Raw genomic sequence first — 22,894 nt, 5'->3', positions numbered from 1 at the left:
GTAATAAACATTACAAAAGCTTACACTTTGTATGCACTATATGTCTAACAGGTGAGCAGGGGGGCTCTGTGCTACACATCTCTCAGGGACTCAGGCTGTTGGTGGTTTCCACCATGTTACTGCTGTGCTATATGGAATACATGACCTCTCAATTCTGACAGCAAGAGAAGTCTTAACCCCCAATGTGACTGTAATTGGAGATAGTCTGTAAGGAAGTAATTAAGATTAAATAAAGTCATAAGGGTGGGGCCCTGATACGATAGGATTAGTGTTCTTGTAATAAGAGATACCAGAGAGCTCCCTCTCTTCATCATGTGAGGACATAGCAAGATGGCAGCCTCTTATAAGCCAGGAAGAGAGTCCTCACCAGAACTGGCCATGCTAGCACCTTGATTTTGGTTTTTGACACTCCAGAACTGGGAGAGAAAATAAATGTTATTGAAGCCACCCCGTCTCTGGAGTTTCGTAATGGCAGCCCAAGCTGACTAACAGAGTAAGGGACCAGAGCATGTGGGGAAGCAAGTGGTTCTTTGGTGAGCAGTAAATGTTCCCACCACAAGTGGCAGAGCAGTGGTCAAGACAGACATGGTTCCCTGCTCACAGGGAATTAAAGAAACTTATTAATATGGCTTGTGGCATTCAGTTTTTCTATACTACTTGTGACCAAACCACAGGTAATTATTAGTTTTGAGTTCTGTGTACTTGGATGAGATACCGAAAAACTGAAAGCTTAACCAAGTGAGGCACATGTTACAGCTGACAGACATAGTGTTATGAGGCCTCAAATGGGTTTTTGTTCCTTTCAGTATCTCTATGTAAACAAAAATGAAACTGACAAGCAATGAAGCTTCATAGAAAGAATTTCTCTCAATACAATTCTAGAAATAAGCATTGGGGAGAATAGGCCTTATGTTCATCATTTGTGAGTGATCTGATTGCTGTAGTAATAACCATGCCATGCCTACATGCCTGTCTTTATTTCCTCCCTCATCTTGAGTCTAACTTTATAACGGAAGTATCCTTGGTAATGGAAGTTTGGATAAATTTCATGTTTGTACCATCTAGTACTAGGATTTATGATGTTAGGATTTATGATGTTATTTGTGTTTTGCTGCAAGGAAAGGCTAACAGGAATTATGTTGGGATATAATCATGAAAAAACATAATTCTTTTTGCAGTTTAAGAATAGCAAGACACATACATCATAGCTTGCTAGACTTGACTGTTGAAATACTCAAATCATTGTAGAGGTGGAGAAAATAGGCAGCCCAAATTTGATCGTTTATTTAGAAAAGATGTCAAGTAGAATCATGCGTTTCATGCTTAAGAATTTTTTCTCCTTTTATGTTACTTTAAAACCATTTTTGCCTTAGTGTAACTTTAAAAATACTGTTTCATAAAACTAAAGTAGTTGTCTGGAATTCCTTGAAGCCCATGGTTTGGCTTCAGCAGGCTTTAAACAAATACACTGTCAGAAATCAATGTGGATACATTTCCAACAGTTAATGCCCTAGTCACAGTAGATACTTTGTAAAATCAATACCCTGAAATATCAGAGGATTATGGTTGTATCAGATACACCACATGCCTAACATTGTTTTAATTACTCTAATAAAAGAAAGCTGGGTGGACTTTAAAAAAACAAAACAAAAACAACAAAAAAAATCTTGCCTGTAAAGAATGTTCTGCTCAAGCCAAAGCAAATTTTTTACAAGTTCTTTTAGAAAATCTGGAAGTATTTAAGCGTTTTCCTCTTCTTCTTATGAGACAATGCCTGTTACCCTGCCAGTGCTCCATCGTACAATATTCTCCTTTATGACAACAGGCGTTTAGAACAAGTTGATCAAATATGTTGCTATAGTTACGTTAGTGATAGGGTTCAGAGATTTGGACCCTTTTTCTCATTGGCACATAGACATGAACATATTTAATGTTCTGGTATATGGACGCTGAAGAGTTCTCATGAGGTTTTCTAGTTTGATTTGGAGCCATAGTTGGTCCACAGGCTGGCGGACTGTTTTGCTCGGAAGATGGGCAGAAGTCATTTTGCCAAAGTGGAGATGTGTTTATATCACAGCGAAAAGATTAATAGAAACAAAGAGGCCCTGTGACAGAAGTTTGGATTAATTGTTACATTACATACAGGGAGAACTTTCCCCATGAGGGTCCTGGTTCTGGTTTTTATGAGAAATCCCAGATTTTCAAAAAATGGGATTCACATTCCTCAACCAGATTCATAGAACTGAGGGTGTAGCTTCTGTTTGCCAGAATACCTCAAGGCTTTGTGCCAGAACATTGGAATAAGGTGCTTCTGGGTGGGGGTAGAGGTGAGCATGGCAGTTCCACACTTGGAATAATTTATGGGACACCTGTGCAGAGTGGGTTGATCAACCATAATGTGACTTTAAAATGAGTCATCGCTCTCAAGGCATGGAAAATCTGTGTCTCCATGACTGTCTTGAATAATTTCTGATAGTTTGCCTATTGGTAATCATCTATTCATTATAATTCTTATAATTTAGAAAGGAGCCATTTAAAAGCCATGACTGTTTTTAGAAAGAGCTGCCTTTTTTGTGTGAATAGTGACTAGCAGGAAAGGGAGAGGGTATGAAGCAGGGTCCAGAAGAGGAGGCCCATTCTGGTTATCACTGATCAAGTTGGTCCAGGTCATGGTGTGATGTTAGGACTAGGAAGCATGTGGCAGCAGGGAATCTAGTGTATCAACCTGGCAGGCAGGGAACATTTAAGGAACATGGAGCTTCACAGGTTACCCTCACCCCTGCTCTAGAGTCTTCATAAAATCATAGAATCTAGGTGCATCAACGAATATTTGCAATTAGTCTATCCTTAAAATGTGATTGGTGAGGAAGCTAAAGTCCAGAGATAAATAAATTTGCTTCACGTCTTGTTTTGAGTTTATGGTAGGTAAGGGCCAAGACTGAGGCTTTCTGCTTCCTACTCCAATATTGTTTCTACTGTTCCATCCAGGCTCTTAGGTCATTTCTCCTCGGTGAGGAGGATTCACAAGAAACCATTGCTGTCTGTATAAGTCAGCTTGGGCTGCCATAAAAAATACTACAGACTGGGTGGCTGAAACAACCAAAATTTATTCTCATAGTTCTGGAGATTGGAAGTCTAAGATCAAGATGTTGAGAGATTCAGTTCCTGGTCGGGCTCTCTTCCTGGTTTGTAGATGGCCACCTTGTCACTGTCTTCAGATGGCAGAGAGAGAAAGGGCTCTGGTCTGTCTTCCTCTCCTTATAAGGACACTAATCCTATCACAAGGGCCCCACCCTCATGACCTCATCTAAACCTAATTACCTCCCAAAGGTCTTACCTCCTAATATCATCCTGTTAGGGGTTAGATGTGAATTTGCATGGAGGGGCACACCAACATTCAGTCCATAATACTAGCTGAACGTGAAAGAACAGATACATTCGCTGGGACATGTTTTAGGGAGTTCCATGTTCTGCGGTGTCTTGTGATTGCACCATGTATGCTTGGGAGCAAATGCAGAGTAGGCTTCACTATTTTGGCTTCATGGTCTTGGTCCTCTGGCACCAAGACATGGCATATGACAAGAAGGAGCTTGATGTCCCCAAAGTGAAATCACCTGCTGCTTGAACATTGATATTACCTGGTTGACTTATTGTGATACCATGTTGTCCTTATTGAGTAGAATAAAAATGAAATCCAGATAATCACAAACTCTCCACAGCATTTACTCCCTGACCATTTTCTACCGGTCAGAGCACTTTTGTGAAAACCTGAACATTTTTAGCAGAATCTTAAGAATATCGTGTTTCTTCTTAAATATCTAGAGCTAACTTGTTATTTTTTTTTTATACATCTTTTCTCTGTAAGTTGAATCTGGGACACTGTATTATATTGAGTAACTGTTAGATTACTTTGTCATTTGTTAAATAAGCCCGGATTTTTAAATGAGGGACCCAGAGGAAGGGGTCTAATATTGACTGTGAGCCATGCATGTCTGGACATGTGGCTGTCTCACGTAGAATCTGCCTCTGTGTATTGTCTAAGTTTTGAGAGCTCTGTGAAAATGGACATTTTTAGTCCCATTTTATAGAGAAAAATAGGCAGAGAGAGGTTGAGAGTTTTGCCCATGGCCATGTAGGTGATGATGGGTAAAGTGAGGATTTGGACCCACGTTTGTCCAACTTCAACGACTATGCTCCTGTCATTTATTCAGTTACGGGTCATCTTTACACTGCTTTTCACTGGACCCACAGGGGGTAGAATTGTGTGGGAAGGTCAATTTCACAGTCACAAAGCACTAATTCTGCCAAACATGGAGATGCCTGGGAGTTTGTTTTGTGTTGGGACCTCTCTTACTGGGACAGCATTTGTTGGGAAAAAGATCATTTGTGGTGAACTTAAAAACCCCCTTCTGCTAGTCATGTGAGGAGAAGTATAGCTAACGGGCCTTTAATAATTATCCAATTTTATATTTTGGTCCTCTATTACTGGTCATGTTGACCTTAAATATAATTTCTTCCCTTTTTCCCCCCATGAATGATGTACTCTATCCCGATAATTCTTACTTACTTTTGAGGGGAAGTACCAGATGTAGAATACTATACTTTTATAAAAACATACTCTTTTCTTCCTCTTCTTCCTCCTCTTTATCAATATTTCCATGTTTGCCACACTGCTTCAAAGATGTCAGATATCTCACTGGAAGCAATCCAAAACTTTTGGGAAAAGGAATGGTTACCTTTGCTTTTCCCTGTCTCCTGATTAATTTTGATATCCAACTACAGATTGACTCCCACTTTGGGAGAATTCTCCATGGCTTAGCTCCACCTCATTCTCTGACTTTCCCCACCGGCTTGCTGTTCCTTTGCATTTGGCCTGCCTTTCTCTGTCCTTCCCCCACCCTCGCCCTGGGGTCTCTTCCAGTTGTATTAGGTATTGGGCTTAGTTAAAGCTGCTCCATCCCTTTGGAATCTCTCTCCCCAGTCCAGCCGTTGAGTCACTGCCTTGTTTCAGTTCTTGCCTAAACACAGCTCTGCATACTCTTGCAAGAAAGAGTTGCAGTGCATCAGCCTCTCCTCTTTCATGTTTTACTTTGGTGCAATCTCTAGGAGCATTTTAGAAATCTGTATTCCTTTAACATTTTAGGTTCTGTTTATTTGTTTCTTTGGTTCTAGCGCCTTAATCTCTTTGAGAAAATGTTCTTTATTCAAACTCAAAGTATTTTATACTTCAATGTATAATGGTTCCTGATAACAAAATAAAGTGAGCTACGTACATGTGATAAGGATAATTTGTAAGAGTGCTTCACTATTAACATTTTTAAATGTCTTAAGTAGTGGGTCCTTGACATGGTGGCCATCTACATGAAGTGACCCTTCTACTACTGAAATATCTGAACCCTTTTAAGAAATGTATCCTGAGAGCCTAACAAATTGGCCAGCACTGTACCACTTGATAGGTTGCACACACACAAGATATAAGCTGAGGAGGACGGTGCAGATCCAGCCCATGCTCTGCTTACCAAACACTATGTCCTGGTGCAGAACACACCCCAACAGATCACCTTCTTTTAGTCCCTGCACAGGGGCTGATGGGGTAAGGTCAACCATGCTTGGACATGCATCATTTAATCTCACCACAATCCTTTGAAGTTGGGATTACTGTCCCATTGTCTCAGTACTGGTCAGGAGAGGCTGGATACTCTGTGGAACATCTCATCAGGGAGAGCTGGGGTTTAGATCCAGCTGTAATGATTCCAATGCAGTACTCCTTCCTTTTCCCCAAGGCTGAATCTTCCTTGGAGAAGATCCACTGGCCCAGTGTAGCAAACGTTCTTGAAATGAGGATATTATAGGTACCAGTAATCTTAAGGTATGAAAATTGAATCTCTTGAAACCACACTCCAATGTTTATCACAGTCTCTTCAAGCAATTGTTCATCTCTGAAGCAACTCCAGTGGTGAGATTTTAATTGACAAAAAATATAAGCCATGATAAGTTGAAAACTTATCATTCCAGCTTATATATTTATAGGGAGATCTAAAACCAGTTGTCATCACAGCTTTATTTCGAGTATCAGGAAAGTGGTATGGTGTTTTAAAACTGAGGATTTGCAAGGTAAGTTCTTCAGGTAAGTCTCCAGATAAGTGTTCTCAGTCAGGTCAAGATTTAGAAGAGTACAGTATCTTGCAGTCTGTTAATTCTTAACAGTGGTTAACAAAGGCTTTTACACCATTGCTTGCAATAATTTTTTGTTGTAAAAGTCAAACCATGAACATTCATGGAGTAATTGTAATGATTTTTAAATAGTCTTACCTTCTGATATATAATGCTAATACAGGTATGCAGACAGGAAAGGTCGAGTTATTTTCATGCACCCAATCTTCTAAGAATCATGGTGATTAGGACTTGGAGTAGCTCTATTTGTTTTTCCCTTTTCTCTCTAGTTTGCATAAGTCCTCACCTCTCAGGCTGGGGTGAGCATCTCTGGTGATGTTGATTTGAGGGACGAGGTGTGAGACACAGGAGATAGGTAGGAATGCATCTGCCCAGACACAGTCCTGTAGAGACGTGAGAGCAACAGAAGTACTTGGGGTTTCTCTAGTGTGTAGTAATTTGCATTTCCTAAATCAAGTAATGCAACCTGTCAGTGTATACTGAGCATGGAACCCTAGACCTGGCAGAAACCCTAAGAGTCATCTACTTCATACCCTGAGCATTCCTGAGAGATGGTCCTCCAGCCTCCATTCCCAGGGAAGATATTGACCTCTTCCATAATCCTTTCTTCCTGTGATTTGCAGCCTTTAGTCCTGCTAATACCTTCACCATGCAGCTAACTTCAAACAACAAGTTGGTTTAACATATCTGAACTCTGCCGTCTGTCTTATTATCTCTACTTTCTTCAGTTGATACTCACAGGACCCGGTTGCCAGAACCTTCCTTGTTCTGTTTGGACAACTCTAGGTGGGTCATACATTTGCTGAATCCTAGAAGGGACATGTGGGGTTAGAGTGTCCCCTATCTGCAGCCAGAGGTTGTGGGAACTTTTTGAGGAGCTTTATCACATTGATCAATGGACAGGATAGATTTTTCTTTCTGACTTGAAATAGCTAAATATTGGGTTATAAAGTTAGCACATTTCTCCTGGATTTCTAATAAGATATGCCGTGCAATGAGAGACAGGCTTTCTCTGAAAATGTGGTGAGTGATTCACATAGGAGAAATTCATTTGTATTTTTTTTGTTTGTTTCTTTTGTTTTGTTTTTTAAATTTTTGCATTTTATTTTATTTTATTTTATTATACAGCAGATTCTTATTAGTCATCAATTTTATACACATCAGGGTATACATGTCAATCCCAATCTCCCAGTTCATCACCCCCCCACCCCCCCCTCCACTGCTTTCCCCGCTTGGTGTCCATATGTTTGTGCTCTACATCTGTGTCTCAATTTCTGCCCTGCAAACTGGTTCACCTGTACCATTTTTTTAGGTTCCACATATATGCGTTAACATACGATATTTGTTTTTCTCTTTCTGACTTACTTCACTCTGTATGACAGTCTCTAGATGCATCCACATCTCTAAAAATGACCCAATTTCGTTCCTTTTCATGGCTGAGTAATATTCCATTGTATATATGTGCCACACCTTCTTTATCCATTCATCTGTCAACGGGCATTTAGGTTGCTTCCATGACCTGGCTATTGGATATTGTAAATAGGGCTGCAGTGAACATTGGAGTGCATGTGTCTTTCTGAATTATGGTTTTCTCAGGGTATATGCCCAGTAGTGGGATTGCTGGATCATATGGTAATTCTATTTTTAGTTTTAAAAGGAACCTCCATACTGTTCTCCATAGTGGCTGTATCAGTTTACATTCACACCAACAGTGCAAGAGGTTCCATTTTCTCCATACCCTCTCCAGCATTTGTTGTCTGTAGATTTTCTGATGAAGCCCATTCTAACTGGTGTGAGATGATACCTTATTGTACTTTTGATTTGCATTTCTCTAATAATTAGTGATGTTGAGCAGCTTTTCATGTGCTTCTTGACCATCTGTATGTCTTCTTTGGAGAAATGTCTATTTAGTCTTCTGCCCGTTTTTGGATTGGGTTTTTTGTTTCTTTAATATTGAGCTGCATGAGCTGTTTATATATTTTGGAGACTAATCCTTTGTCCGTTGATTCATCTGCAAATGTTTTCTTGCATTCTGAGGGCTGTCTTTTCGTCTTTATGGTTTCCTTTGCTGTGCAAAAGCTTCTAAGTTTCATTAGGTCCCATTTGTTTATTTTTGTTTTTATTTCCATTACTCTAGGAGGTGGGTCAAAAAAGATCTTGCTGTGATTTATGTCAAAGAGTGTTCTTCCTATGTTTTACTCTAGGAGTTTTATAGTGTCTGGTCTTACATTTAGGTCTCTAATCCATTTTGAGTTTATTTTTGTGTATGGTGTTAGGGAGTGTTCTAATTTCATTCTTTTACATGTAGCTGTCCAGTTTTCCCAGCACCACTTGTTGAAGAGACTGTCTTTTCTCCATTGTATATCCTTGCCTACTTTGTCATAGATTAGTTGACCGTAGGTGCCTGGGTTTACATCTGGGCTTTTGATCTTGTTCCATTGATCTATGTTTCTGTTTTTGTGCCACTACCATATTGTCTTGATTACTGTAGCTTTGTAGTATAGTCCGAAGTCAGGGAGTCTGATTCCTCCAGCTCCGTTTTTTTCCCTCAAGCCTGCTTTGGCTATTCGGGGTCTTTTGTGTCTCCATACAAATTTTAAGATTTTTTGTTTCAGTTCTGTAAAAAATGCCATTGGTAATTTGATAGGGATTGCATTGAATCTGTAGATTGCTTTGGGTAGTAGAGTCATTTTCAAAATATTGATTCTTCCAATCCAAGAACATGGTATATCTCTCCATCTGTTGGTATCATCTTTAATTTCTTTCATCAGTGTCTTATAGTTTTCTGCATACAGGTCTTTTGTCTCCCTAGGAAGGTTTATTCCTAGATATTTTATTCTTTTTGTTGCAATGGTAAATGGGAGTGTTTCCTTAATTTCTCTTTCAGATTTTTCATCATTAGTGTATAGGAATGCAAGAGATTTCTGTGCATTAATTTTGTATCCTGCAACTTTACCAAATTCATTGATTAGCTCTTGTAGTTTTCTGGTGGCATCTTTAGGATTCTCTATGTATAGTATCATGTCATCTGCAAACAGTGACAGTTTTACTTCTTCTTTTCCAATTTATATTCCTTTTATTTCTTTTTCTTCTCTGATTGCTGTGGCTAGGACTTCCAAAACTGTGTTGAATAATAGTGGTGAGAGTGGACATCCTTGTCTTGTTCCTGATCTTAGGGGAAATGCTTTCAGTTTTTCACCATTGAGAATGATGTTTGCTGTGGGTTTCTTGTATATGGCCTTTATTATGTTGAGGTAGGTTCCCTCTCTGCCCACTTTCTGGAGAGTTTTTATCATAAATGGGTGTTGAATTTTGTCAAAAGCTTTTTCTTCATCTATTGAGATGATCATACGGTTTTTATTCTTCAGTTTGTTAATATGGTGTATTACATTGGTTGATTTGCATGTATTGAAGAATCCTTGCATCCCTGGGATAAATCCCACTTGATCATGGTGTATGATCCTTTTAATGTGTTGTTGGATTCTGTTTGCTAGTATTTTGCTGAGGATTTTTGCATCTATGTTTATCAGTGATATTGGTCTGTAATTTCCTTTTTTTGTAGTATCTTTGTCTGGTTTTGGTATCAGAGTGATGGTGGCCTCATGGAATGAGTTTGGGAGTGTTCCTTCCTCTGCAATTTTTTGGAAGAGTTTGAGAAGGGTGGGTGTTAGCTCTTCTCTAGATGTTTGATAGAATTCGCCTGTGAAGCCATCTGGTCCTGGACTTTTGTTTGCTGGAAGATTTTTAATCACAATTTCATTACTTGTGATTGGATTGTTCATATTTTCTGTTTCTTCCTGGTTCAGTCTTGGAAGGCTATACCTTTCTAAGAATTTGTCCATTTCTTCCAGGTTGTCCATTTCATTGGCATAGACTTGCTGGTAGTAGTCTCTTAGGATGCTTTGTATTTCTGCAGTGTCTGTTGTAACTTCTCCTTTTTCATTTCTAATTTTATTGACTTGAGTCCTCTCCCTCTTTTTCTTGATGAGTCTTGCTAATGGTTTATCAATTCTGTTTATCTTCTCAAAGAACCAGCTTTTAGTTTTACTGATCTTTGCTATTGTTTTCTTTGCTTCTATTTCATTTATTTCTGCTCTGATCTTTATGATTTCTTTCCTTCTGCTAACTTTGAGTTTTGTTTGTTCTTCTTTCTCTAGTTCCTTTAGGTGTAAGGTTAGATTGTTTATTTGAGATTTTTCTTGTTTCTTAAGGTAGGCTTTTATAGCTATAAAATTCCCTCTTAGAACTGCTTTTGCTGCATCCCATAGGTTTTGGATTGTCTTGTTTTCATTGTCATTTGTCTCCAGGTATTTTTTATTTTCTCTTTGATTTCTTCAGTGATATCTTGGTTATTTAGTAACGTAGTGTTTAGCCTCCATGTGTTTGATGTTTTTTCCCCTGTAATTCATTTCTAATCTCATAGTGTTGTGGTCAGAAAAGATGCTTGATATGATTTCAAGTTTCTTCAATTTACTGAGGCTTGATTTATGACCCAAGATTTGATCTGTCCTGGAGAATGTACCGTGCGCACTTGAGAAGAAAGTGTAATCTGCTGTTTTTGGATTGAATGTCCTATAAATATCAACTAAATCTATCTGGTCTATTGTGTCATTTAAAGCTTCTGTTTCCTTATTTATTTTCATTTTGGATGATCTGTCCATAGGTGTAACTGAGGTGTTAAAGTCCCCCACTATTATTGTGTTACTGTCGATTTCCTCTTTTACAGCTGTTAGCAGTTGCCTTATGTATTGAAGTGCTCCTATGTTGGGGGCATATATATTTATAATTGTTATATCTTTTTCTTGGATTGATCCCTTGATCATTATGTAGTGTCCTTCCTTGTCTCTTGTAACATTCTTTCTTTTAAAGTCTATTTTATCTGATATGAGTATTGCTACTCCAGCTTTCTTTGATTTCCATTTGCATGGAATAACTTTTTCCAATCCCTCACTTTCAGTCTGTATGTGTCCCTAGGTCTGAAGTGGGTTTCTTGCAGACAGCATACATATGGGTCTTGTTTTTGTATCCATTCAGCAAGCCTGTGTCTTTTGGTTGGAGCATTTAATCCATTCACATTTAAGGTAGTTATCGATATGTATGTTCCTATGACCATTTTCTTAATTGTTTTGTTTTTGTTTTTGTAGGTCCTTTTCTTCTCTTGTGTTTCTCACTTAGAGAAGTTCCTTTACCATTTGTTGTAGAGCTGGTTTGGTGGTGCTGAATTCTCTTAGCTTTTGTTTGTCTGTAAAGGCTTTGATTTCTCCATCGAATCTGAATGAGATCCTTGCTGGGTAGAGTAATCTTGGTTGTAGGTTCTTCCCTTTCATCACTTTAAGTATATCATGCTACTCCCTTCTGGCTTGTAGAGTTTCTGCTGAGAAATCAGTTGTTAACCTTATGGGAGTTCCCTTGTACGTTATTTGTTGTTTTTCCCTTGGTGCTTTCAGTAATTTTTCCTTGTCTTTAGTTTTTGCAATTTGATTACTATGTGTCTTGGTGTGTTTCTCCTTGGGTTTATCCTGTATGGGACTCGCTGCGCTTCCCGGACTTGGGTGGCTATTTCCTTTCCCATGTTAGGGAAGTTTTCCACTATAATCTCTGCAAATATTTTCTCTGGTCCTTTCTCTCTCTCTTCTCCTTCTGGGACCCCTATAATGTGAATGTTGTTGCATTTAATGTTGTCCCGGAGGTCTCTTAGGCTGTCTTCATTTCTTTTCATTCTTTTTTCGTCATTCTGTTCTGCAGCAGTGAATTCCACCATTCTGTCTTCCAGGTCACTTATCCATTCTTCTGCCTCAGTCATTCTGCTATTGATTCCTTCTAGTGTAGTTTTCATTTCAGTTATTGTATTGTTCATCTCTGTTTTTTTGTTCTTTAATTCTTCTAGGTCTTTGTTAAACATTTCTTGCATCTTCTCCATCTTTGCCTCCATTCTTTTTCTGAGGTCCTGGATCATCTTCACTATCATTATTCTGAGTTCTTTTTCTGGAAGGTTGCCTATCTCCACTTCATTTAGTTGTTTTTCTGGGGTTTTATCTTGTTACTTCATCTGGTACATAGCCCTCTGCCTTTTCATCTTGTCTATCTTTCTGTGAATGTGGGTTTTTTTCACAGGCTGCAGGATTGTAGTTCTTATTCTGCTATCTGCCCTCTCTCGTTTGTATTTTTAAGTTGTAAAAATCACTTTAATCTGGGAATAAAACTGTGGTTCAATAGAGTCAGCCTGTGTCCATGTGATAATGTCTCATGGAGAAGTAGAATCTTCCATTCTGAGAGAAGGTCATCCCGGATTCTAACATCGTTTTCAATGTGGTTGTCTCCAGTGTGGCCTTTTGGTGTGGAGGGGAGATTCTTTCTCTACCTTCTTTTACTCTAGATGCTTCCTACATCCAGGTAAGACGTAGTGGTGCTGAGTAGTCTCTTGTGTGAGAGCCCTCATCTGGCCACAAAGATGTCTCAGGTGGAGTTTCTAGCTACACGTTGAAGTCTGCATTGTTAAATAACTAAAGGGGCGTACATGAAACCTTGTGCCTTGTTATAAGCCTGGTTTCATCCCTTGCAGTCTGTCCTCATACTGTGCAGACCCAGTTTTGAGAAGAACGCACAGTGTCATGGTACCACCTACGCTGCCATTTATTTAATCAATTTGGATGGCTTGTGCTGCTCTTGGAGGTGGACCCGCAAAACAAGGCCATGGGATAAAGCGGCCTGAATCCTGTAATGAAAACCTTGTACGTTTTTGGAGGCCTGGTCAGGAAAAATGATTTATTTTTGCCTTCCCAAATAAAACATTCTCGGAATCCAAGGTGAAAATTGGATTTTAACTGCTACTAAAATTTAGAGCATATAAAATCGGCAAGTGTTGAGAGTTTTGCTTGGTGAAGGGAAGAACCTAGAGAGTCTGTGACAAGAATGGACTACATGGGATGTGCACTGGTGTCTTATGTAAATCTGACTGATAAAACTGGAAATAAACCATAAGCAAATTTTGGCAGTGGACTGCAACAGTAGACACCTCTGGCCTCTCACTGTTGTGGCCTCTCTCGTTGCGGAGCACAGGCTCCGGACGCGCAGCCTCAGCGGCCATGGCTCACGGGCCCAGTCGCTCTGCGGCATGTGGGATCCTCCGAGACTGGGGCACGAACCCGTGTCCCGTGCATCGGCAGGTGGACTCTCAACCATTATGCCACCAGGGAAGCCCTTCTGTGTTCTTAACATAATCATTTTGTTTCCAGTTTTATGCCTGGAGCACTGTTCTTTCTTCCGTGCTTCATATTTCAGATTTAAGCCTTCTGTGATTAAGGTAAAGGAGTCTGGGAACTACCTCAATCCAGCCAGTGTGTGCTCTTCTTCCCTCAGGTTCTCCATTTTGTACAAGTGTTAACACTCCCTTCCCCTTTCCCCCCTCCCCTCCTCCTGCTTATCATACGCTATTTTTGGAGAGCATACAACATCCTGTTGAAATCATTAAAAACCACAAAAACCTAAGGAATTCAAAGCTATGATGTAACAAAAACTTCATTAGCTGAGCTGAGCCTTCTCTGGTTTTGTTTGACAATTGGGACATGTCGTTACTTAGAGCCTCGTTGGGAATGCTGCATGGGTAGACCTGGTGGGAAAGCAGCGCTGTCCCTGGAGGCCTGCCAGGTGACTGGTGTCTACTCACTGCTGCCCTTCTTCGAGTCACCACCTGCCCCAGCTTTTTGTCCCTGAGTTCTGCTTGCTAGCCTGGGCGAGTTTACTAATTTCCATGGTTTTTCCCAGAACCACTGCTTGCTTGAATGGATGGCAACTAGTTTGTTGGTTTCCTAGTTCCTCAGGTTGTTTGCTCCTTTCTTCCACATTTATTGAGCGTTTATTTGCAATGTGTACTGTGTATTGGGATATAAATAAGGTACATCTGTGTGTTTAATTAAAATGCGTAGTGGAAGCAGTGGAATTGTGTAGAAAGTGCCCCGGAGTAGAGGGGATGGTTGGAGGAACTTGCTGAAATTGAGGAGAGAGGAGGCTTTGTGGTGAGGGTTCTGCAGGGCTGGGGATTAAGGGATAAAGAAAGTTTCTCAAGGCAAAAGAAGAAGGAAGGGTGTTCCAGAGAGGAGAAACTTTTGGAAAGACAGTTTGTACAGAAGATAAGGAGTCCTTTGGTGTGCCTGAAGAATGGATGTAGAGAGGTGGAAGGGGACAGAGAGGAAGATTGTCTAAGGTGAGAACAGGAAGGTCCCATGTATCATGCTAGGGAGGTTGCAGTCTTCAGACAGTGGAGAGTCGCTGAAGGTTTTCAATCAGAGTGATGTGATCAGACTTGTCTTTGGAAAGATGACTCTGGAAACCATTTGGAGAATCTTACAGAGACTGAGGCAGAGGAAGGCAGAGGGACCCCTTAGATCTGGGGCGTGGGCTTAGCCTGCACAATAGGGATGAAGAGTCAGGTGACCCTTCCTGCACAGCTGGCCTCCAAATCCGTACACAGAGCAGAATCTGTTGTCCTAGAGCCTTCCCAACCCCACTGAGTTGGTCTAACTTTAGGATCCTGCCTCTCAGCCTCTTCTGACCTTGGTTGACCATAAGATGAGATGGATCTTCACATCTGTCAACTCGTGTTGCTCAGGTGGCCTCTGCGCCTGGCTCTTCTGCCTGCTGGCCTGACTTAAACCTGCCAGCACCTTCCTAGCTGGGCTGACTTCCCTGGGTCAGGATGCCTGGAGCCTTTTGTCCAGAGCTGATCTGGCTCAGCCCGTGATCATATCCTGTCCCTGCCCAGGCCTCGGTGTTACAGGAGGACCAATGGCCTCTTTAGGTGGGATCTGTGCCACATTCTCAAGGTCTCTGTACATGCCTCACCCTTACAGCCCTGTTCCCTGAGTGTCCACGGCAGAGATTTCAACAGACAATTAAACCTCAAATTTAAAAAGTTTATCTTTTATTAATTTAAAAAAATTTTTTAATTACTTTTTTAATCAGAGTATAGTTGATTACAATGTTGTGTTAGTTTCTGCTGTACAGCAAAGTGAGTCAGTTATACATATACACATATCAGCTCTTTTTTAGATTCTGTTTCCATATAGAACATTACAGAGTATTGAATAGAGTTCCCTGTACTGTACAGTAGGTTCTTATTAGTTATCTATAAAAAGTTTATCTTTTAAGTTTTGAGGTTCTTACTAAGGAAAAAATGACATTGGAAAGTTAAGTTTTATAAAGCGCTCTGAACAGTGACAGGTTTTCTGAAGACCCTAAAAATGCCAAGGAGCTCTTGGAAATATGCATGTTTACTTGAGTGCGGTATTGTGTGCTGGTGTTTTGTTCTGAGGTTTTAGAGGTCTCCCTGCCCCCCCCCCCCCCCCCCCCCCCGTTCTGTGTCAATAACAAGGGAACTGTTTTATAATGTGGCTGTGAAGCACAGCAGTGCTCTGGAGCTGGGCATCCTGCATTCAATTAACCTTTGTATTTCACACCTCATCATTGCAGTGTGGCAAAGCGCTTCCTGGCCTTTCAAAGCAGGAGGACTGCTGTGGAACCGTGGGTACCTCCTGGGGCTTTCATAAATGCCAGAAATGCCCCAAGAAGCCGTGTAAGTGACGTATCATCATTCCTTTGCAGGTTAATGTAACGTATCTGTTTCCTTATGATTACAGTTTTAATGGTGAGACAACATTAGACTTCAAAGAAATCGCGTTGAATTGTAGAACGTAGTGTGATAAGTTGCATTTTCAGAAACCTTGCAAGTCTGAGAAAGCTTTCACATGGATTCTGTTTATTCATAAACACAGTTACCAGTTGCCTCGTCCAGCTGGATTACTTATTTAAAAAAAAAAAGTCTTTAGAAAGGGGATGTGCTATAAGTAGGCTCTATTTTCTGAGGTGAAAGAAAAATAAGATCTCTTTTAAAATGATAATTAAATTTCCAAACCCTATAAAAAGTCAGAGCAGTTGCTATTTCTTAAATTACATTCCTTAAGCGAAATTTTTATTAATATCCACGACTTCTCTTGTAGTTTTTATTACACTATAGGTTTTCAAATTTCACTGAAAGGAAAAGCTAAAATGGAGAAATGAATGATTGCTGATTTGTGAAAGAGAAACTTACAGTCACTAGGACACAGTGCTTTTCTCCTTTTCCTCTTAGTTGCTACTGTTAAACTATCACATTTTCGTGACATGAATCTCTGTTGACACCCACATGCATTTAGTCTATAAAATTTGTTGTTCAGAACCTGTTGAAGTGAATAAATCCAGATGTACATCTTTCTATTACTTTTTTCACAATTTTTCTAATACTTTTCAGAAAGCCAGAGGTAACTTGTTTTAAGTTGAGCTTTTTTCCTCTTATTTGTCGTGTTTTTGCCAAGAAAGCAAGTGATGTTTTTCTCTTCATCATCTTTTGCTTTGTGTTACTGAAGATTTTTATAGTTTTTTTTAATAGTTTATGCTGCAAGGATTTTCTCATTGGCTTCAATTGGCTAAGTTTTATTTACCCTTCTTTAAACGTCTGTTGATTTGATTGATGTTCTCAACTGCCTTTTAAACCTGTTCAATCTAGAATCTGCCATTTTAGAATCACTGCTCCATAGGTCTGTCTTACATACTGTTCTTCCATCGCCATCATAATTTGTTTTAAATAAATTGTCTCTCTTCCTTGTCTTTCAGACTTACATGTTCTCTAAATCTTTTGATGTCTACGTTAATTTCACTTATTTTCTTGATAATTGCTCCTATCTTCCTTTAGAGGAATAATTTTTGGAAACACCTACTAAAGTTTCTGATAATTAATGAATTCTTCATATGGGGGGGGAAAAAAACCACATAAATAAAGACATTCAGTACCGAGACATTGTCCCCAGTGGACTTTCTCTGAGTTTCAGTAATGATTACCAACGTGAATTTCCAGCAAGTGGGTTGAGTGTGATGGTCCTGCCTCACTGAAAGATCCATCTGCCTAAAATTATTGTGGCAACCTGACTGAAGGGACATCTAGGGGACATCTGGTATGATTTCAAGAGCATGGAGTTTAGAGTTAGGTAGCCCTGAGTTTGACTCCAGCTCTGTCATTTGCTGTGGAGTCTTATGGATCATGAAACGAGTCTATATTTAAAATGTTGAAGAAGCATTGCCTTTTAAAAAATGTCTTCCCTTCATTTTTGGGTAAGTTTGTCTTCAGGAATATTGTGATGGGTGGTATGTTTCCCACTGCTAAGTCTAAGGGCTGAGGAAAGAAGTCCAATTCTTACAGCTTGGTTTTGGGGCTACATTTATATTCACTAATACTTTTTCCATTTTATCTCTTATTTTTCTTTTCCATTTCTCCCCTTCTCTGTGTATCTTTTGCTTATTAAGCTTTTTCTCTTTCCTCTTATTTCCAAATCCCAGCGTTGCAAGACAGGGACAGAAGTTAAGAGTAAAGGGAATCATACTGTTTTGTTTTTCTGTTTTGCTTTGTTTTTTAATCCCTAACTCCTGACCTTCTATCATTTTCTATGTAGAATTTTATCATCTGGGGATAAATTCACTGCTTTATATGGTTTTATATCTTAATATGATAATTTAAGTAGAAGGTGAAAGTACAAAGTTGCTATCACTTTTAACTAAATGCTGATGAAAATAAGGTCATATATGGGCTCGCCTAATGTATAAATTGAAGACATTGATTCTGTTTCACGAAGAGCAATGCAGATTATGAATGAAGTAAACTATTAACATCTTGACATTTACTCCTTCTGTGCCGTCCTACGATGTGACTCACTCCCAAGAAACACACTCAGGGTCACATTCTTCCTGTGTCATTTAACAAACTTGCCTTGGTTGGTACTAATCTAAATCATATTCGTTTTGGAAAAGAGCGGACTTTCCTTGGCTTTAGACGCTAGGGTTCTGTGTTCCATGCCTTTTTTTTTTCACTCAAAGTAGTTCAAAATTCAGTTTTCAGGTGGCTGTTATTTAATGTTTTGAAGTTTTTGTTTAGCCACACACAGAAGGACCTTTCATTGTTGATCAGTTCTTACTGTGAAAACGTAATTTTAAATCTGCAAATAATTTCATTAGAAAGTCTGTACTCTATTAAAAATGTACTTGGTATGAACAAGTCGCTTATCCTTTAAACATTTTTAGAAGAAAATTAGCATCAAATTCTAAACGGAAGAAGAATTTAAGATCATCTGGTCCAGCTCTTTCTGCCTTGAGGTAGATGACTGTTAATTTTTAAACAAGATATGATCTCTCTATTGCCTTTGAACAATTCACAGACAGAGATAGCACAGTCTCTGTAGGTAACCTGCTACAAGGTGTCCTTGTTATATGGGATAAGACTGGACATGTGGCCAAGAGCCTGAATGGGCGACTCCCCCTGTACCAACCTCTTTTTTCTTTTAACCCAACATTTCCAGATTCCTCACTTTAACCATTTTCCAGCAGGAGAAATACGGCAAAGAAAGGAAGTAATAGAGGAGATGAATGCCACTAGTAAATACTCACGCTGTTCACTAGTGGTGAGAAGAAAGAGCATGTGTTAGGGGCAAAATAATTTTATTTTTCCAAAGAAAATTTCCATTTTACTTGCAACTTTCTTTTTTTTTTTTACTCCTTGTTCAGGTCTTCGAAGTGGTTTGACCATTCATCCTATTTTGATGACAGCCCATCTTCTGTTACTCATTGTCTTAATAAAATAACACCTTATTGCAGGAAACAATGATATCTGGGCTTATTTTTGTCAGGCATTGCAGTAAGCATTTTGCATAAATTATCTCTAAACTCCACAACAACCCTGACCTGCTCAGTAGATGGGGATACTCCCATTGTACAGAATTCCATTTGAAACCCAGGAAGCTTGTCTTCCAAGGTGGCAGAGCCAAGATTTGAACCTAGGTCGACTTGGTCCCAGAACTTATGCCAGAAAGGTTCTCGGGTATCACGTTAGGATGTCAGAATTTCAGTGACTAGGATTTTGTTGATAAATTGGTGACCGCGACATTTGTATTGTTGATGAGTTTTCTGAGTTGATGAACCGTACAACTGATCAGAGCAGCCCTTCACCTCTCCCAGCTTCCTCTCCTCACCTTCTATTCTTCCCAGCTTCATGGTATAAAGAATCAGCTCATCACTGGAATATGTGAGCCTGTAAATGAGGCGAGCATACAATTTATTGTCTAAACTGGGACACTTTTAAAAGTGAAATGGAGTGCTATTGATGAACTTTGCTGGATCAAAGGTATCACCAAGGGTTGTATGAGGCAGACCAGGATATATAGTCACCCTCTCTGAATTTATAAGAAAATACAACTCCCTGTAGTTAATCATTGGGGAGGAATTGATTCTTTTTTTTTTTTGGTAATACATAATCACTAATTGGAAGAAAATATAGAACAGTCTTATGTTTCTTTGAACTAACATAATCAAGATTGACAACTAATTGAGATTTATGTCTGTTGCAAAATATGAGGTATACTGAAAAACAAGGAAAATGTGAAAGAAATGCATATACCTTGGGTTGGTATCTTAGAAATAAGATCACTGATGCTTTATATGGCTTTGGTTATCACATATAGTAGTTTAGGGTTGTAAGAATTTAAGCATGTAACATAACTGTTTCTTCTTTACAGCTTATCATGGATATAATCAAATGATGGAATGCCTACAAGGTTATAAACGGGTTAACAACACCTTTTGTCAAGGTAAGTTTAACTGACTTCATTGGTGTATGAGCTCAACAGTTGTTTGGCTTTTGAGAAACCTGAGTTGTTTTGCCATGCTTTGTTCATTAGCCCAGCATGTGAAGGTTACACAGAGAACCACCTCTTGCTCCCTCTGTTTAGGAAATAGAAGTTTAGTGTGTCGTTGCTAGAATTACTTCACTACCATTTAAACTTTATGGAACTTTTCCCCCTTCTGTCTATTTGTGATGAAATCCAGGAGAGTTGGGATTACATTATGGAGCCCTCTGTGGGCTCCACGCTAGTCACCTCCTGTCCACGTGTGGGGGTGTGTGCATGTGAGCACATACATGGACCTGGAAGCGCTACTTCTTTACTGACATATGATTGGGCAGCAGAGTCCCCTTTTTTCTTTCATCAGACTATTTCTGGCTACCTTGAAGTATTCAGGTATTAAATACCAGAGCAAACACACATTTCTTAGTCAATAGGGTAAAACTATGTAGTTAAATGTGAAATGCCCTGAGTGCTTTTTTTTTTTTTTAACGTATTTATTGGAGTATCATTGCTTTACAATGGTGTATTAGTTTCTGCTTTATAACAAAGTGAATCAGCTATACATATACATATATCCCCATATCTCCTCCCTCTTGTGTCTCCCTCCCACTCTCCCTATCCCACCCCTCTAGGTGGTCACAAAACACAAAGCTGATCTCCCTGTGCTATGCGGCTGCTTCCCACTAGCTATCTATTTTACGTTTGGTAGTGTACATATGTCCATGCCACTCTCTCACTTCGTCCCAGCTTACCCTTCCCCCTCCCCGTGTCCTCAAGTCCATTCTCTACATCTGCATCTTTATTCCTGTACTGCCCCTAGGTTCTTCAGAACCATTTTGGTTTTTTCTAGATTCCATATATATGTGTTAGCATACGGTATTTGTTTTTCTCTTTCTGACTTACTTCACTCTGTGTGACAGTCTCTAGGTCTGTCCACTTGACTACAAATAACTCAATTTCGTTTCTTTTTGTGGCTGAGTAATATTCCATTGTATATATGTGCCACATCTTCTTTACCCATTCATCTGTCGATGGACACTTAGGTTGCTTCCGTGTCCTGGCTATTGTAAATAGAGCTGCAGTGAACATTGTGGTACATGACTCGTTTTGGTTTTTTTGTTTTGTTTTTTTTAAATAAATTTATTTATTTATTTTTGGCTGCATTGGGTGTTTGTTGCTGCACGTGGGTTTCTCTATTTTCGACGAGTGGGGGCTGCTCTTAGTTGTGGTACACAGGCTTCTCATTGCGGTGGCTTCTCTTGTTGTGGAACATGGGCTCTAGGTACGCGGGCTTCAGTAGTTGTGGCACTCAGGCTCGGTAGTTGTGGCTTGCGGGCTCTAGAGCGCAGGCTCAGTAGTTGTAGCACACGGGCTTAGTTGCTCCGCAGCATGTGGGATCTTCCTGGACCAGGGATTGAACCCGTGTCCCCTGCATTGGCAGGCGGATTCTTAACCACTGCGCCACCAGGGAAGCCCATGTGGTACATGACTCTTTTTGAATTATGGTTTTCTCAGTGTATATGCCCAGTAGTGGGATTGCTGGGTCGTATGGCAGTTCTATTTTTAGTTTTTTAAGGAACCTCCATACTGTTCTCCATAGTGGCTGTATCAATTTACATTCCCACCAACAGTGCAAGAAGGTTCCCTTTTCTCCACACCCTCTCCAGCATTAATTGTTTGTAGATATTTTGATGATGGCCATTCTGACTGGTGTGAGGTGATACCTCATTGTAGTTTTGATTTGCATTTCTCTAATCATTAGTGATGGTGAGCATCCTTTCATGTGTTTGTTGACAGCCCTGAGTGCTTTTGTTCAATGTATATGGAAACATACAGCCGAGGGACCTTCAGAAATCACCCGGTTCAGTGTCTATACTTTACAAGTGAGGATATTCAAGCCCAGACTGGTTAAATGACTTTCCTGTGGCTAAATAGAGCTGAAGTTGTAACTCACGTTTACCAGTGCCTAGTTTAGTATCCATATATGATAGCAAATTCGTTTCAGTTACTTTGGGAGGTGCCCAGTTAATGCTGCTCATTTCCCAGTACACATCTAGGATGAAGGTGGTGGTGTTAGTAACTTATGTGTACTTTGGAATAAATGTTGAAAGAGACTCCAAGAGTCTTATTGAACGAAAATCCATATCAAAACACAGCACATGTCCTTGGACTTGTGGTTTCGGGCTCTCTCTTCTTGGCCAGTATGTGTTTATAGGGCTGAGTAGATTTAGGTAATGTTAACAATGTATAGATTAATCCCTATTAAAATGGTTCATGTCAAAGGAATATCTTAATTACCTGAGAATTTTCTCAAGTAAATTGTCTCTGTAATACTGTGTCTGTTTAACTTTTATGATTTGTAGAGCTTTTACTGACTTAAAAAGAATCTTTTTTTTGAAATGCACATAGATATACCATGTCTTTAAAAAGTTTTGCCTTCAAATATTATAAGCCCTCATCCTAGATGAAAGAATGTTGGCAAAGGAGAGGTTGCCCAGGGTGCTTTTTGAGAAACATCTGCAAACCTGTAGTACTGCTAGGTACATGGGAGTAATGGGTTAATTAACATTATGTAAGAATCAGTAGAATTTAAGATATTATTAAAGGTTCATATTATATGGATGGAAGAATGAATAGATGGCTAAATGTATATTCTACAGTATAAACCAAGTTGTTTCACAGATTTGGATAAAAATATATATATGAAAAGCCCTAGCCCATTATGAGGATGTGTTAGTAGAAGCAGAATGAGCAGGGCATTGGAAGTAATGACCTTGTACTGTGCCAATCAGACTGAATTTGGGGTTTGGGTATTTGGTGTTCATTATCTTTCGGCTAATAAGGTCAGCCAGGCTTGTGAAGGGCCTGGTGTTAAACATGAGGGTGTTTAGCCTCGAGAAGTTGAGACTGAAGAGAAATATAATGGCTGCCTTACAAACATGGCTTTAAATAAATGTTTGATCAACTTTCCTACAAAACAAGACTTTTATGAGTTGCTTCAAAGGCCAAAGTCAATAGAA

At 39.5% G+C, this 22,894-nt stretch overlaps 1 protein-coding gene across 17 annotated transcripts in view; it reads left to right on the top strand.

The window, feature by feature from the left end:
• The window catches only part of LTBP1 (latent transforming growth factor beta binding protein 1), a 425,591-nt gene that overhangs the window by 229,039 nt on the left and 173,658 nt on the right, over window positions 1-22,894 (top strand). For all 17 annotated transcript variants that reach the window (XM_022574111.2, XM_089922380.1, XM_089922381.1 and 14 more), the window contains 2 exons: window positions 15,643-15,745; window positions 19,767-19,838. In XM_022574111.2, the coding sequence (XP_022429819.2) occupies window positions 15,643-15,745; window positions 19,767-19,838 (175 nt within the window). The remainder of the gene's footprint in view (window positions 1-15,642; window positions 15,746-19,766; window positions 19,839-22,894) is intronic.

This window comes from Delphinapterus leucas, chromosome 13, assembly GCF_059928025.1.
Source record: "Delphinapterus leucas isolate spDelLeu-1000000601 "Yukka" chromosome 13, BTC_Dleu_Yukka2, whole genome shotgun sequence".
NCBI classification, from domain to species: Eukaryota; Metazoa; Chordata; class Mammalia; order Artiodactyla; family Monodontidae; genus Delphinapterus; species Delphinapterus leucas.
The sequence above is the reverse complement of the archived record's forward strand: the minus strand, read 5'-3'. Positions and strand labels throughout refer to the sequence as shown.